At 37.5% G+C, this 16,329-nt stretch overlaps 1 protein-coding gene and 1 long non-coding RNA gene across 12 annotated transcripts in view; one reads left to right on the top strand and one right to left on the bottom strand.

Annotated features, from left to right (window-relative positions):
• The window catches only part of PPP2R2C (protein phosphatase 2 regulatory subunit Bgamma), a 169,986-nt gene that overhangs the window by 79,314 nt on the left and 74,343 nt on the right, over positions 1-16,329 (top strand). For 2 of the 9 annotated variants that reach the window (XM_052681818.1, XM_052681817.1), the window contains exon 2: positions 12,067-12,220. The exons of 5 other annotated variants lie outside the window; for them this stretch is intronic. In XM_052681818.1, coding sequence (XP_052537778.1) covers positions 12,208-12,220 — 13 coding nt within the window. In that variant the 5' untranslated portion in view covers positions 12,067-12,207. Of the gene's footprint in view, positions 1-3,241; positions 4,027-5,394; positions 5,545-12,066; positions 12,221-16,329 lie in introns of those variants that run through there. 2 more of the 9 variants (XM_052681815.1, XM_052681816.1) reach the window with 2 other exon arrangements.
• LOC128080033 (uncharacterized) overlaps positions 1-16,329 on the bottom strand; it is a 36,605-nt gene that overhangs the window by 4,751 nt on the left and 15,525 nt on the right. For 2 of the 3 annotated variants that reach the window (XR_008206460.1, XR_008206459.1), the window contains 2 exons: positions 12,364-12,443; positions 2,247-3,245 (listed from right to left, as the gene is read on the bottom strand). This is a non-coding gene — a long non-coding RNA (uncharacterized LOC128080033). Of the gene's footprint in view, positions 1-2,246; positions 3,246-12,363; positions 12,444-16,329 lie in introns of those variants that run through there. The other variant, XR_008206461.1, reaches the window with a different exon arrangement.

Raw genomic sequence — 16,329 nt, forward strand, 5'->3', positions numbered from 1 at the left:
AAGATCATGCTTATGGGGACAAGTTTAAAAGTCTCCAGAGATGTTTTTATGGATGTGAGATGGGGCAGCCTATGCTGATTGGCTGATGAGCCACGTAATTTCAGTTTAAGGTGAACTTACCTTTTGGTGGCATTATGACTCTATCAGTACTGGTCTCCTGAAGTTTTCATTATATTTGAAGACAGATTTATATTATTTTTCTAATTTTCTATGTCAAACTCCAAGGAGAATTATGAAAGTCGAATTCTTTCATTTCTTATTAGATTACATGCTTTATTTAGAGTTAAAATAAGGGAACCTTCCCATCAGTTACTTTGGTCACCTGCTGTGCAGGCTGATAATACCATGCTTAATCTTAAAAAGCAGTGTCGGTCACAGTCACATTTGAATTCCAGTGTAGCAGCAAGGAGACAATGAAGGGAGAGAAGTTAGCTGAATTAGTGCTAATTTGTATTAACACTTTTCAAAAGCAAGTGCCTGGATGAATTCTGCAGTCTAACAGATACATCACATTGTGGCTTTGAAGATGTACTTTTTAGAAAGTGAGTCGTGTTAAGATTGAAACATATTTTTAGTTTATATTCCTGTGAGTAGCGCTATTAAAGTCAAACTTGTTTCAGTAATGCATATGGAGAAACAAGTAATAACATAGTGTGAGAATGTGAGAGGTTCCTCTTACAAGGGAGAAAAGGGGTTGTGACTGAGAGCAGGTAAATGTGAGCGCTGGCATTATTATTATTGTTTTTTTTTCTATTGTGAGTGATGAAGCACTGAGCAATTTCACAAGGAAGCTTAAATGTGCATTAGAGAAAGTCTTTACATCTTCTAAGACAAAGGAAATGGGTTATTTTTTGGAGAATATTGTTACAAAAAAAAGAAAACACCAACAAAACAACAAAGCAACACAAAGTCCTCTACAAAGATGAACATTGTCACTTGAAAGGAAAATAGGTACTCACGTCCGTTCACCACCTGGGTATTAATGCAGCCAATTACTGTGCCCTGCCTTTCAGACATTATTATGTTACAGCAAGAAAAGAGCCAATATTGTATTTTATATGACCTTTCTAATGCTGTATATACACATATAGATTTGTGTTATTTGTCTCTTTGATTTGCCAAATGTTTCTTATTTCTGGCTCAAGGCATTTATTTATTTCAAGGCTTCAAGCTGCGGTAAACAAGGTCATAGATTAAGAATTGATTTCCACAGTTGCTCTAGCATACAAACTAAATTTCTCTTGGTTGGTTATAAAAACCACAGCTGGGCATAAATTCATATTTTCAGCATTATCTTGAAATTAATGTTAAAGCACATGAAAAACATTCTTAGTACGCATTGCATGTTTATTTTAGGGCTTCAGCTAAAGCTTAAGGAAAGCAAATTGTTTTTACACTGCAAGTTTCTAAATGAAACCATGTTATTACTGATCTGAAGCATCTTTATTTTACTCGTTATGTTTTTTTCTTTATCTGTTTTTTTTGATAGGTTTTCTGTACAGCTTTTGGCAAATTTTTATGATCAATAAGTTGATTAGTTCTTTGTTTTTGCTATATGTTCACAGAGATCTTTCTGCTTATGACAAGAGTGGAATATCATTTCTGTTCTTTCAAATTAGATGATCCTGCTACAAATAGAAAAATCCTACCGTTCTGTTATCTTTTGCTCCGTCTTCCCCATTCCCCCCCATTTTAAGGTAGCTTTGTGATAATAGAGGAGTGCTGTGTACCACGATTGATTGATGTGACTGTCAAAGATGTTTAACTCCTCTATGAATCGCTGGTGCAATACAGTTTTGTAGTAACTATAAAATAAAAAGTTAAGTACAGAAATCGGCTCCTTAGTCATGTCTTTAAAGGAATTCTTTCTGTTACACAATCCCATGCCCCTGCCCTCCATGTTTGAGTTAGTTCAGTAGAGTGAGCAGAAATCACGATAGGTAATGTGTGTTTTCAGGTCGTAATCACCTTCCTCAGGTGGTTTTATGAACATTACCTTGCCCTCCACTGTTCCTCTGGATATCAGTTATTGTACCTGCCATAGGCAGAGATAAGAAAAAGGAAATGTGCATAAATAAATTACTTCGGGCTTAGGGCTCACTTTTTTCAATTCAGATGGATGTTTTGGAGGACTGAAGTTGTGAAATCTATCTGTTGGCACTGATTCCTGTTCCCTCCCTGAACTGTGTTTTGTAGGATTAGAATATATGGATCTCCTTTCATGGCTATATCTGTTTTGTTAGCACTTGATCTCATTTTACAGAATCTTTAGCTGGAGCTTAATTGAAGGTATCCTAAATTGACTTTTGTCAGCGTTTAAAAATGCATGTCTATAAAATCTATAAAATACAAAATAAAATTGACTTTGACTTCTTAGGATTTCCATATGGAGATATCTCCAGAAATGCAACTTTGTGGTGAAATGAGGTAAATCAATTCAATCTAGACTTTCTCTGAATAATAAAACAGTCTTACTGGAAGCCCTGTTAGATGGAATTATGATTATCAAGTCTGGTAGTCAGGAAGATTTCTTGTTAGGGTATGGCTGCAGGACTAACTAAAGTGTGGTTATTTTATATATATTATTACATAAAAAATTTGCAACCATTTCTGAAATGTAGGTTGCTGTTTTGAGAAGCCCTTAAATATGTATAACAAAGCTTGGACTAATTCATTAACCTTGAATAAATTCCTATGATGAATGAGGGAAATGAAGACAAAGCACAAATAGCTTATTGAGCAAGACTCCTTGTATGTGGCTGGCTCCCTGCAGAGGCACAGTACTAGGACAGATGCATCTCTGATGTGTCATTGTAGATCCACCAGAGGCTTTGAAGGAGCAGAACCTTATCAGAAGGAAATCTTGCATGGGCCTCCTCTCTACTGGCACAGTATTCAGATTTTCAAGTTTTTGTTTTTCCCCTACTCCTTTTTCTCTTCTATTAGTAGGTGGACAAATCCGATCAGTTTTACTTTTATGCTTTGATGGGGTTGGTATAAGAACCTAATAGTGCTAGAAATCTACTCCTATTTTACTACTCCTTTTGAATTTTTCTTGCTATTATCTATATTCCTGATGCCTTGCAAAGTCACTCTCTGCAGTCACCTAATTCTCATGTTCTCATATTCTCCATGTAGAACCATTCGTCAGTGATCCCTGGTGCAAAATACTGAAAAAGGGTCCTTGCAACAAACAGAAAAGTTTGGTGAGCAGGGAGGGGGAGCAGTCTCTCCATCTGTGCACTCTGCAATAGGAAGAGAGAAAAGAATGGAGGTGAATGAGGGGAGATGAACGCTTTCCTGTAGACTACCTGAAAAGACAGTGATTTCTAGGTGGAAGTTGGCAATGTACATCTGGGCCAAGTCTTATCTAGCCAAATCCTAGAAGTTGGATTTTTATGACGTTTTAAGTAATGCAGTTTGAAGAAGTCTGCCCACAGTAAGTGGTTGGGACTGGGTCAGTATCAAAGAAATGTGTTATTGTACTGACTTTTTACTGTAAGTCTGTTTGGTATCTCAGCTCTTGATGCAAAATCTGGGAAACTGGAGGACCTTTCTTACTTTAATAAGAGAACTAAGCTTGTAAAGTTTGCTGAAGGTTTGACACATTGTTCCAGTTACCTATTTGGTAAGTATTTGTGTATTGCTAGAAATGTATGGATTCTTTTTACCAGCTGAAATATTTGCAGAGGATACTTCATCATTAAAAAACAGCATTATCGTGGATCCATTCTCAGCCTCATCAAATTGCAGTAGCACAACATCTGAAAAACATAACTTGATTCAAAACAACCTTGAATCACCGATGCGACTTTGAGGGGAGGCACCAGCAACATAAGATGATTGCAGTACGGTTTTCACTCCATGGAAGGTGTGCTCAGTGTTTTGCAGTGCCATGCATGTTCTGATACATGGCATACACCTGCACTGGCTCAATCAGCGGACAATCGACCAAAACATGCAGATGCTGAGAGAAATGCTTGAAGAAGTTGAAGAAATAGAGGTCACCTGATGTGAAGCTTCTAGGTATGCCCTTCTTTTTATCAACAGAGTGACATAGTTCTTGAACAATTGATTTTCTTTTACTGGATGTCTGAACGCAGATTTGTTTATCGCATTTACTGCTTTCTTGTTGATAGAAGTTGAAGAAGGGAGACGAACAAAACATACAGGGTTGTTCATGTGTATACAGATCTTTTTTCCCTTTTCCACCCTTTATATGAAGTGCAGCGCCATGGACACTCAGTGTAGTCCTAATGACATGGAAAAGTGAAAAACAAGGCCACAGACTTGCAAATAAAAATTATTTACTCATTTGAAACTGGAAAGCAGGCAGTCAGTGCATTGCTTTGTAACTAGCTCCAGGATAGGGATGGTACTTGAACTGTGTTTTTGTATCACACCGTTCATGTATTTGATCATCAATCTCGCATCATATTTTATGTTATTGACCTGTCCAAATTCATCTGTGACAGAAAAAGGCCTCTGTACTCTTTTTTGATGGCTTTTTCTGTTGTTTTTTTTTTTTTTGTTTTGTTTTTTCCATCTGTCTTAGCTGTGTGGACCATGAGCATCCAGTGTGCAACAGTTCTCTGCTCGCTTCACAACTACTATAGCAGCTCCATGTTGTTGTAGTTGCTTTTTGTCTCTTCCGCTCAGAGGCACTGATGTGGATATTTCCTGACTCATTAGCACTTTTTATTTTCATAGTAAATTAATTGAAATTGATTTTTATTTAAAAGGAGGAGATGGTAAAAACTTGCGACACTGGAGCAGAGTAATAGAAAAACAAGTAGGTACTTAGGCTCGGTTCAGATGAAAGAGTACTGTTCCCTTAATTTGTCTTTCTCTTAAACATACCAAGGGATGTTGTTGTTCCATTGTCCACACTCGTCTTTACACTCTTCTTTACCTTCATCTGCAAATGGAGTCCATTACTAAACTGAGATGCTTTCTTTATCTAATTTTAAAGTAGACCCAAAGTGCAGTCTTAAGAAAGCCAGCTCATATGACTGCACTTTCATACTGTGATGCTGTTTGTAACCTGTGTGTTATTTGAGCTCATTTTGCTGGCAGAGAAGAGCTAGTCCTGGAGATAGGTAGTATATTGCTTCATTTTGCCCACTTCTAGTCATGTCAGTCCATATGAAAAGTAGCATGAATCTGTGCTGAGGCTTTCATCTCAGTGTAGTCCTGGAATTTGGGCTGATGCAAGTGCTCTGTGTGGGTTAGAGGTTTTATTCTGTTTTGTTATAAAGTCCTCAGATATTAGACTTGGAATGAACTGACATTCAGTTTTGAAACATTGGGGGCTTAAAGGAAAAATGAAATGACTGTTCCTTTGTATACCTGAAGTGGATCAATGGCTTTGTTTTTTATGTTTTTATTTGAAAGATATCACTTGCTGGCTTCAGAGTGGGTGGATTCAGCTTCCTTCTGGATCCTGAGCAAGTCACCTGTGAGAGATCTTGTTTTCTGCTGGGTGTACAGACAGCATGGAAGGGGAGAGCATCTATGGGGTTGATTCTGAAGATGGACCTGGAGGTAAGGGTGCCTATAACTTCTGTTTTCATCCCAGATGGCTGGTTGCAGGGCAGCCCTTATGACAACGGACCACGGAAGCCACAAATAGCAAATCTAACAAAGATGTGTACAGTTCTTCCATTGTACTGTGTTGCTTTACAAGCAGTGAATAAAAGTGATTTTGAAAACAGCTGTCTCCTAGAGGAAGTGGCACATCTGGATGCTGCATGTACAAAGCATTGCTATTTGGAGCCTGAGATTTTCCAAACATGATGCAAACCCCAAGAATTTACAATAAAATGAAAGCCATGTAGCCCGTTCTCTATTGTTTCTTTCTCTGTCTCTCACCTGCTGAGCAACTCCTTTATACACGCCATCTGTTTTGTTAATTTTTTTTTAACTGGACTGTGGAAAACTGCATGAAACGACTCTGACTTTCTATACATACCCACTAACACTACAGCTGTCTTTGGTCAAACGTGCTAAATTCACTGTTGTGATTTATCACTTTAATAATGGGGAAAGCAGAGTTAATATTACATACTTCTGCAGTCATGCTGATGTTTGTGTATCACACTAGGGAATTTTGTCAGTTTTCAGACTGATGACGTACTTTTGTGCTACTGCTTTTTCCCACCAGTTTTTTGAATTCCTCATTTTATAAATCTTCTTGTGAGACTCTGGGCAAACACCCTTATGTGGTTTGTGAAGCACATTCAACTGCCTAGATCAACTCACTTTTGAACTCAGAAGTCTAAATATTGTTGGAAGGAATGGGGTTCATTCCGAATAAAAGAAAGAATAACGTATAGATACAGGAGTTGGTGTGCTGTGCATCTGTATGATAGTTTGGGTATTTTCTTGCAGTGATCACTGTAAGAAGATGGGTGTTTTTTTTAGTAGATTGTACTGTGCTTCTACTGAGACACTCCCTTTCATATTTAATATTTCTTTTCTTGAGCCCTAGCTGTATCATCAATATTATTTATTGAAGGAGCAAGTTATACTGCCTTAGCTCTGAGTTTTCTTCATATTAATGAATTGCCTCCAGCTGCTCTTGAAGCAGCCTAACATGCAAATATGTACACATGAAATTCATTTTTTTTTAAAGAAACCTCAGTAGTTCTGTGAAATACCTGTTTTGTCATAATAATTATTACTACAAGAAAGGTATCAGCACTTATGTTTAAGTAATGCCCTTCTGCTATGTGGGTGAAGGATAACAGCAGCGTCCTCTCCTGCTTTCTGAGCATTTGTCATACCCTCTGCCAGAGTTTTTGAAACGCTGCAACTGGAGCCATTGTCTGACCATTAGTGATTAGGGTACTTTTTCATTTCGTATCCTGTCTTGGGACTAATTTCCTGGCCTTATCATTATGTCCTTCACTGAATCTCTGCTGCAGTACTGTATCTTTGTCATTTCTTTCATGCCATTTTGTGCATGGAAAAATTCTTTCAGAGCTGAGGTCAAAGAAAAAAATTGTATCCCAGCCCTCTTTTAGACTGACCTTTGCTGTTAGAAGAATTTATTGTCCTTGATCTACGTTTTCTAATTTGTATAGGCAAGACCGAGTGTGTGTGTGTGTGTGTGTGTACACAGAATGAATAAACATACTTCTGGCCTGTTTTCCTGTCTTTCCTCTTCGTTTCTAAGTTAAGAGATAAGCTCTTCAGAGGAAATTTACTATGTTTTTGGGAAATGGTAATAATAAATCATCACTTAAACTCAAGTTTAATAAACTTATTGGTATGAGAACAAAATTTGATCCTGTATGTGAAAGGGATATATTTACAGCTACATGTCAGTATATATATATGTTGCCTTTTTAGACAGTGTGTCTGCACAAGTAGTACTAAACACAGAGGACCATTTCGCATGTTCCAGAAAACAAGTGCTATTGTCTGTGTGTGAATTACTAGCTAAAAGTTCAAGTAAAAAAAAACTCCTTGCTTCAAAACAAACTCAACTATCTCATTCTGAAAGTTGGAGTTACGGGGGTTATCCCCTCTGTTATCCCTTCTGTTATGATCTACCTTTCAGGTGCTGTTAGCTGATGGGTAAGGGAAACGTTGGACGTTTTCTGTGTTCATAAAATCTAGAGAAACAGAATTCTCTTTGTCTTGCTTTTCCTGTTTCTGTTTGAGATAGAAAAATGGCAAAGGTCTGCCAAGCTGGAGGATACTGCGCTGTTTAACAGAATGTGAACTAAATGACAGTGTGACTTCAAAATGAGCCAACAACTCCACATTTTGAGAAGGGCCTTTGTTTAAGGTGTCTGCATACTTTGTGATTTGGGTACATATGTATCAGTGGCATGTAACAAAGTACACATACATCCTGCATACTATAGATGCAGCTATACCTGGAGTTACGTATGTCCTGAGTACAAATGTTTATTTACAACTAGGCTGATTTTATGTCTGAGTTCTGATACATCACTGACTTAAAACAACTGTGCCTGATTTCAGCAACATGAGTAGAACTTGTCAAGCTGTTTACCAGTACAATGAAATTAATTCCAAAACCCAATTATGCTTCGTTAATTCGTATGTCTGTCTGAATTAATTCGTATGTCTGATGAAAGTGTTTCCTGTGATTGTAAACTCCTTGATAGGCTGCCTGAATTTGAGGGTAAAGATTCTTAAGAATTTTTTGTCTTTTTCTGTCAGAGACATATAAATCAGTAGGTTACAATCCCACTAACGCTCTTTCTTTCATTGGTAGTTAGTATTTTCACATTCAGGAAGGTAAAGGCCCCTCCCCTCATTTTAATACAAGCAAGAATTTGGACTTTTCTGAGTGTGGGTGGCTGATGGCACTCTTTAAATCAGTGGGAGCTCACTGGCAATGGTGCCTGTCGAGTCAAGTAACTTAATCTGGTGCTATAGAGTTATGTACTTCACTCACATGTCTCTGGTTTAAAAACACTGTAGGTAGCTGTGCAGTTGGTCTCGTACTTGGTCCTCTTCACTTGATACATTACTTTCATAGTAGGTTTTGAATTCCTTTTCAGTCAGTGCACAAAGAATGATGAAGATGGGTTTTCTCTCAGCCTATAAAGCCTAAACACAGTGAGCTTCATCTACCTAAAAGAGTGCTGCTTTCTGGAAGTCGAAGGCCTCTTGCTGTTTTTCTAGAGCAATATTCTGCTTCCTATATTTTTTTTGTAAAACTGATGCAGATTTTACAGGGTGTTGTCATTAAATGATTGTTTTTACTGGTAGCCATTTGTCTACTTTGATGTGTTCGTAAAAGTAGCCATTAACATGGACAGTGCAGAGTTAAATATATTTTGAGATGTTTCTTTAGAAACTTCTAATCTTTTTCAATATTGAGTGATAAGATTATTAATTAAAACTAAAGGTCAACATCTAATATTGCTGTGTTTCCATGACTTGATTTTTCAATATTTAATCCTATTTGTTTTGGCAGAGAGTCTGCACTGTGTAGATCTATATGTTGAATCAATATCTTAGCATGCATTTTTCCTTGTTGGCTGTATTTAATGAGAATCTGAAGATGTGCTGCTGCTCTTTGCAGTTGAAAGGTATGAATGGGGAAAGATTAGGGAGAGGTTAAATGCCTTGTGTTGTTCTGTTGCATCGCTGATGTTACGTCAGGTCTGCTCTTAGCCTGGTGTTTTCACTTGTAGCTCTCATTCAAGTACAAAATCCTTCCTGCATGCTAGCAAGGTTGCAAGTCAGTTGCTATGGTATTCAGCATTTTATGTAGCCAATCGGCTTGCTTTTCAGCCCAGAATAAGAAATCGGTCACACAGACCAGAGCTGTAATGAAAAGAACAGCTATTGTTGGTGTGAAAATCTACAGAGGTTGGGAGAACAGCAGAGTATGAGTTTTCAGAAAATACTCATAGCAGTCCTTGTTTATGGTGTTATTTCCTACTGTATAACTACATGCTAATGATAGTGTCATAACAGTATATTTTCAGGATTATGATAGATTCTGCTGCTTGTCTTCTGCTGTTTGGCTAATCAGAAAATTCTGGAATGCTGCAATGTAATATAGAATGGCTTTGAATGTCATAATGGAGCTGAGTGTTAGCGCAGTCACCCAAGGTCATAAGAAAGACAAGTTACTTGGATAGAAGTAACGTTCTGATAGGTACTATCCAAAAAGGGAGGACAGATACCTAAGTTTTTTTACAGGCTTTTAAGAAACTCTTGTTTTCTTGTAGGTAGGTTTGTTCTCTTCCCTATTCTGTCCACAATTGTATCTGTAGGAGAAACAGAAAATACTGCTGCTTTTAAGGAAAACTTCATCATTCTGAAGTCGTGGTTATACCACGAATTGAATTTCATTTCAATTTAGAAATCACTAGAAACCATGCTTGCAGAGGAGAATGCTACATACCAAAGGCCATCAAAAATCTAGACAACCTATCACGACAGGTATGTGAAAGCACATATTTGAATTTGTAAATAACTTTACAAAAAAAAGTAGTGATTTATTCTAGGAATTATTTTTATGTACTCTATACAATATATTGGCACAATATCTTTGCCCAGTGGATAGCAGATTCTCCTGAGTTATGAGAGCCTTTGTTTTCTAAACCCGCTGACAGTGAACTCTGATACCTCTGCTGTCCCTGAATAGGAAGAGAGTCATCAGGGGTTTGGTTAAGAATAGTAGCTGAATGATGAAGTTGAATCTTGGAGAGGCTTTAAATGATACTGCCAATAGATGCTTAGGTGAGGCCTCCCAGTGGTGGCAAAATGGTGTAGAGATGAATGAATTTATTTGTTATTCAAATCACTGCAGTCACTGATTGCATTAAAAAAGAATGAACATCTGAAATTCTCAAGCCAGAAAGTGTACAAGAGTGTTCAAAGTCTTGAAAGTACTTTCTGCATTGACCACTGCATTTATATACTATTGCAAGAAATTATAGGCAAGATACTAATTTTAGTAGTTTCTGGTTTTTCATCTTAATTGCAGATATGTTCTTACATACTTTCACTTACAAATTGCCGTTTATTAGTAATTGCCTTTGTCTACTTGCCACTCAGCTTTTGCAAGGCGAGTTGTATGGGATGGGATTTCATTTAGAAAAGCCTTGTCTTTTTAAGGAAAGGGCAATGGAAGAGTTGGGGAGTGGATTTAAATTCAGTTACAAAAACAATTCTCTGTGTTGATCTGGTGCTCAAAGACTTGGCTTGCTTCATTTGATGCTTTATTTACCTTTCACAGGCTATTCACTGCATGCAATGATTCTTTTCAGGTTGTCACACATACCAGTCCTCTGCCATGTTAATTATCATAGCCCCACTGCTTTTGGAAATTATGATCAAGTTATGATAGTCTGCATTCCAATAGGACTTGCTTCATTTTTACCACAGTAATTCTATGAGCTCGATTTGCATTCACTGGTCATTAAAAGTGCTGCTTTTAATAGCAGAAATATAAGCAGAAGTTAAGCTTTGCCTCTGTAGGATGTGTGCAGACACACCCCTGAGTGACTAAGTTGAATGGATTGCTGTTGTCTGGACTAAATTCACATGATGACAAATACCTTCATAAAAAGGTATTATCAGCAACTCATCTTTCTAAATTTCAAAGATCTACAAATGTAAATGTAAGCATGTGTAAATAAGCATTGAAGTCATCCTGCCATGTGTAATACTTTTTTTTTTCCCTGTACAGAGCTTGCATCTATTTGCCTTTCAGTATATCTTCTAGAAAAGAAAGGCTTTGGAAGAAAATTGAAAGAAACAAATCGAAATGAAAAATATATTGCACAAGGTTCCATAAAGTTATTCTTTTTGATGCTGTACTGACTCGGGATGAGGGGTTGATAGCTTGGTCTTCTCTGTTTTCAGTATTAATAAAATGGGTTCCTTAACTCTGTCTCCTTACGTTCTGATGACAGACATACAGTTTGCTTCTATGAAATAGAGCATTTTATTTTTAATGCTTGTGTGATTTGTTGTTCCTTACTTTTCCCAGTTTTTGAGTTTTTCATGAAGAAGATCCTACCTTTCATTGAAAGAGAAGGGGCACCTGTTCTCTAGATGCTATAGACTGATACTCTGGTGTCCATTTAAAATTTTGAGTGAATCAGCTGATTTCTTCTTAAAACTCTGCTTCAATAAGCATCCTGTTGAATGGTTTTTGATGGTGGGGGAACTGATGAATCTGAGCTGAATCCCTTCAATGGCTGCACAAAGGGCTTCCAGTTACCTAGATCAGGAGTGAACTATGGTACCTGTCTGGTAATTCAAGAAATAATTCTTACCTCCTTAGGATTAAGAGTTTGAGACAGGAAAATCACTTGAGTGTCTGCAAATTACACAGGTGGAAGTGAGCAGAAGAGTTGGAGAGTTCTGGGCCGAAGCTTTTGATTTACACTCTCAGAAGTTTGGGAGAGTCCATTGAGAAGGTATTTCTCTGTTATTGAAAGAGATTGAGAGAACAAGGTGCTTTCTTGCTTAATGGGGTCAACAGTTTTGTTCCTGCTTGAAAAATTAAACTTAGATGAGGAAAAATTTCACCTTTTTTTTGTCTTGAATTTCTTTGTTTTTTAGGGAAAGCTATAAGGAAGCTTGTGCGCAAGGCGACTGGTGGCATCTAGAATCCTCAGATTTCCTTGACTGAATCCATCTGGTTTTAGCCCTAAATATAGTAGACAAGCTGCACTGCTTGCACTGATAAATTTTATCTTCCAAATGATAGACCAAGGTACAGTCATGTATACTCACCATTTTTGATCTTATTTCACTCTTAATTCTGTTGCTTTTTGGATAGTTGTAACAGTGTGGTTTGTCCCTATTGTTGCGGAAGCTACTAACAAGAACAAGTTTGCATCTTGGTGGTAAACTTACCCACTCCTGTGGTTTATCAGCTTGTCTGCAGAGGCAGGTAGGCAGTGGGACTGCTGGCAGGACAACTTCATATGGTTTTACTATATGTGGAAAAGAAAAAAGTGAGAAAACAAAACCAAATGTCATCTCCTTTTTTTTTTTTTGACATATATTTGCATTTACTTTGTTTAGTTGGCAGTTGTAAAAGGGAAAGAGACTGTTCTAACAGAGCATAGCTTTTGACTGTAAGGTAACACTTCTTATCAAAAGAAAAAATGGATCGCTGTTATGTTAAATGATAGTTAATCATTAGTTTTTTTATATCTGCTTTGGTATCTCAGATAGCTGTGGGAATAGCAAGCAATCTCAGGCCAGCTGGCCTGCATTCTGAGTCTAGAAATTCTTTTTGCTTTTGTTTTATTTAGGGGTGCCTTCTGTCTCTTACCTCTGTCTCTTTTAAACTATAGAGGAGGTGATTTTGTTATCACAGATCATACTGATTTCATGATGTTTTTTGAAGTGTTATTTCATGTGTGAAAGGACTTGTTTCCTCTGATATTCCTGTGGGTATCTACTCAAATATTTTGTTCTGCTTGGATAGTCCATGAGATCTAAAACTTAGGACTGATTCTTTTAAAATTGTTTTATCTGAGCATGACATAGATTGAATATTAATTCAGCTGCACAGAGTCCGTTAAAATTTTGATCATATCGGATATTGAATTGGAAAACTTCAAAGCTGTCAGCTTTTGGCTACAGGTGAAGGGGAGGAAGCTTCCTGGCTGTTTCTTCTCTGTTCTTCATGCTACATGTTGAGCTGCAGCTGTTCCCTGCCTCTACGTTCAAATGTTGAGCCTTATCCTTACATTGGCGTGGGCCTGGACACAAAATCTTCCAATGGTTTCTCTCTAATCTTCCAATGGTTTCTCTCTAATGCAGAATGCACTTGGGATAACAGCTGGATCTGGGGTGGATGGTCATAAGCTGGATTGGCTGGCATGTTTGACTTCTTGTGAACATTCAGATCTTGCTAAGGGAAATGCTACAGCAATCCCAGTCTGATCCTATGGAGCATGACTGCAATAGAGAAGATTGCAGGTCACGCACAGAAGATTTGCTAGTTGCCGGCAGCTTTCAAGCTGCTACATGAAATCTGTTTGCTGTTGTCTGGGAAAGAAAATACTAAAGTATGAAAGCTGCTGGGTTCAGGCTTGCAAAGCTGGTCTACAGATGGTTATCCTTCTGAATAGAATGCTGTTCAAATACATGTTCCTGCTGAGAGGCTAGTGAAAAGCTCCCATCATTCTGCTGTTTAATTAATACAATACAGCAAATAATTGAAAGTATATGTCTGCCATTTCGATCAATAGCAATAGATTGAACCTTTGGCATACAGATAATAGGTAATTTTTTTCTCTGTTATTAGTAGAGCCAGAAGATAAGGTTGCTGAGTTATGATACAATCTCTGATGACATTCAGCTGGCCTGTGGTGGTCAGTGTCAAATCCTTCCTGTCCTTCTCCATCCCTAGTGTTTCGTGATAAGTCTCAATGTCTATTGTGTACCTGTCTATTTAGCAACTGGCAGGTCAAAGCACTTGGGTATAGTAAATTCATTTTCTTTGTTCAAGGAAATTCTGGTATTATTTAATGCTGGTTTTAGGTTATCAAAATTACTACACTCCTCTATTTGCAGTCAGTGGGAAAAATCTGCCAAAAGAACTTCTGAACAGGAAAGACCTTGTGAGAGGTTTCTCATTCTCAGTGTGAACACCACATAGGGGAATATCTGGGAGCTGGTGAAGGAAATTAGAGCTAATGATAGGCTTTGGCTTAAGGTGCTGCTGCTTAATGCATGCTGTGAGAAGAGGGAATGGGCCAGACTCCCTCTGCAGTAAGAAAAGGGCTGTCATGAGCTGAGAGATTTCTGGTACTATAGTTCTGTAATAGTGGTAAGAGGCTGAAGATTTTTAAATCCTGCTAATGAATGAAAGGGGTTTAGTAATTACAGAATTTAAAAATACCAGGGGCATTGAAAATGTGGAATGTAAAACATATACTGTAAAGAGGTACACAAATATTAGGGAAAGTTGGATGTTTGCTCATGTGTTTTGTTAGCTGCCTTTGTATTTTTGTGTACAATTACAATTGAGTTTTACTTCAGCACAGTAGTAATTCAGTGAAGGAATAAATTTATTGAAGGTAATCTTCAAACTGTCATGGCAACTCAGTCTCTTGTGTCACTGTTTTTGAGAGCTTGATCCAACTACTTTTCCTTTATTTTAGAAGTCTTCCTATATTAAAAAAGATTTGTAATAACACAGATGCTGCAGCTAGATACTAAGAGTGAGAGCACTACAGTAATAAGCTCACTTTAGCTCCAGTTCCTCAGCACAAAGGGCTGATGATAAGCATCATTGGAAGAATGTAACAGAGGATGCAGATTTGAATAGTTCAGTGAAAGAAATCTAAAAGGTGGTTTTGCAGAGAACTGGTTGTGCTAATCTATTCAATAGTCAGTAAAGACAGACCTTGCCATAAAGAAGCAAATAGCAAAGAAAGTTTAGGGCACAGTGATGCAGTGAATAACAGAAAGTTATTTTCCATTTTCAACTACTGAAGAGATCTTATGGAGATTAAAAAAATTGCTAACAGAGTCAAGCATGCAATACAGAAGGTAGGTCTGATCTGTGGAAGAGCAGTCCATATAACCATAGGTCTCTAACAAAAGGACCAAATGGGTTTGTTGAAGTGATGAGATGATGCTAAGTGGACAATGAGGCAACAAACTAGGAATAGGCAAAGCTTTAAATTCTGTTGAAATTAACAGCTGGAGCATGAATTTGGCACAGCAAAGTGTTTCAAAATGAGGTTTCAGTTCTTCATAACAATGGGCAGGAAAGAGGCCTGTTATTATTCTTTTTTGGTCTATCCAAGAACTGTATATAATATGGTATTGTGTGGCATTTGCTTTTGTAGTGGTTCTATTTATCTCACTGCATTGCCATCTAATAATACAGCAGACGTGGTCAGCAGCTGAAGTGGTGCTTCCTCAGCAGCAGCATACTGATCTGAACTTTTATGTACACTCAGCACTGCAACTCCATTGGCTGCATGCTCACAGTGCTGCTATTTAATGCTGCTGTAGCTGCTTCTGACAAGTTGATGTACTGGCACATCAGGAGCCTCTATTGGTACATCATGGGGAGACAGGATGATCGGTAACTGTGTGCCCTTGCAGTGCAGTGGTTATAAATACACTTCATGAGGAGATCACTTCGTAGTCTTCAAGAGATATTTGCACTTGCATGTGTTACGGAGGTGGTGCTAGTGTGACCTGTCTGATAGAGCATAATTAAAGGTACCAAAAACCTGATGTGCTGCCACATGCCTCTAGACTGATAATGCAGTGCTGTGTTTTGCAGTCATTAAAATGTGCAAGTTTAATAGCTAACGGGCTTACACACCTATGTGTTGTATGGTTTTTGTCTTTTTTCTTTTTTTTTTTTTAACAAAATGTTAAAAAATGCACAGCCAGGAATTTCCCTGGGAAAACAAATAATTCTGAAGAAAACAAAGAAAAGCTTTTAACCAACATTATTAGTTATCTTTTTAGAATATTCTTTTCGTTTTGGGTTTTTATCTCCTTACCTATTTGTGTAATGAAGTCATTAACTAGTTTACAGCAGCAATTAATGAAGATTAGTTTAAATATTAGCTTCAAAAACAATCTTCCACTGAGTCGAAGGACAGAAGTCATAATTAGACAGTCAATATAATAACTTGGTAGCACACAATGTCTTCAAAGTTTTAAATACTAAAAAATGGCAGTCACTTTGAACAGCTGGTGTTATACCCTTAGCTTAATATATTTAGGAATCTGAACAGCTAAGCTGACTTTTGTCTTCAGAAGTTGTGTAGAATGTTTGCATGTAAGTGTGTAACACAATACCTGGCAATGTTCTAGATCAGATAAATTCTGAAAAAC

This window comes from Tympanuchus pallidicinctus, unplaced genomic scaffold (assembly GCF_026119805.1).
Source record: "Tympanuchus pallidicinctus isolate F22 unplaced genomic scaffold, pur_lepc_1.0 scaffold2, whole genome shotgun sequence".
Classification (NCBI taxonomy): domain Eukaryota; kingdom Metazoa; phylum Chordata; class Aves; order Galliformes; family Phasianidae; genus Tympanuchus; species Tympanuchus pallidicinctus.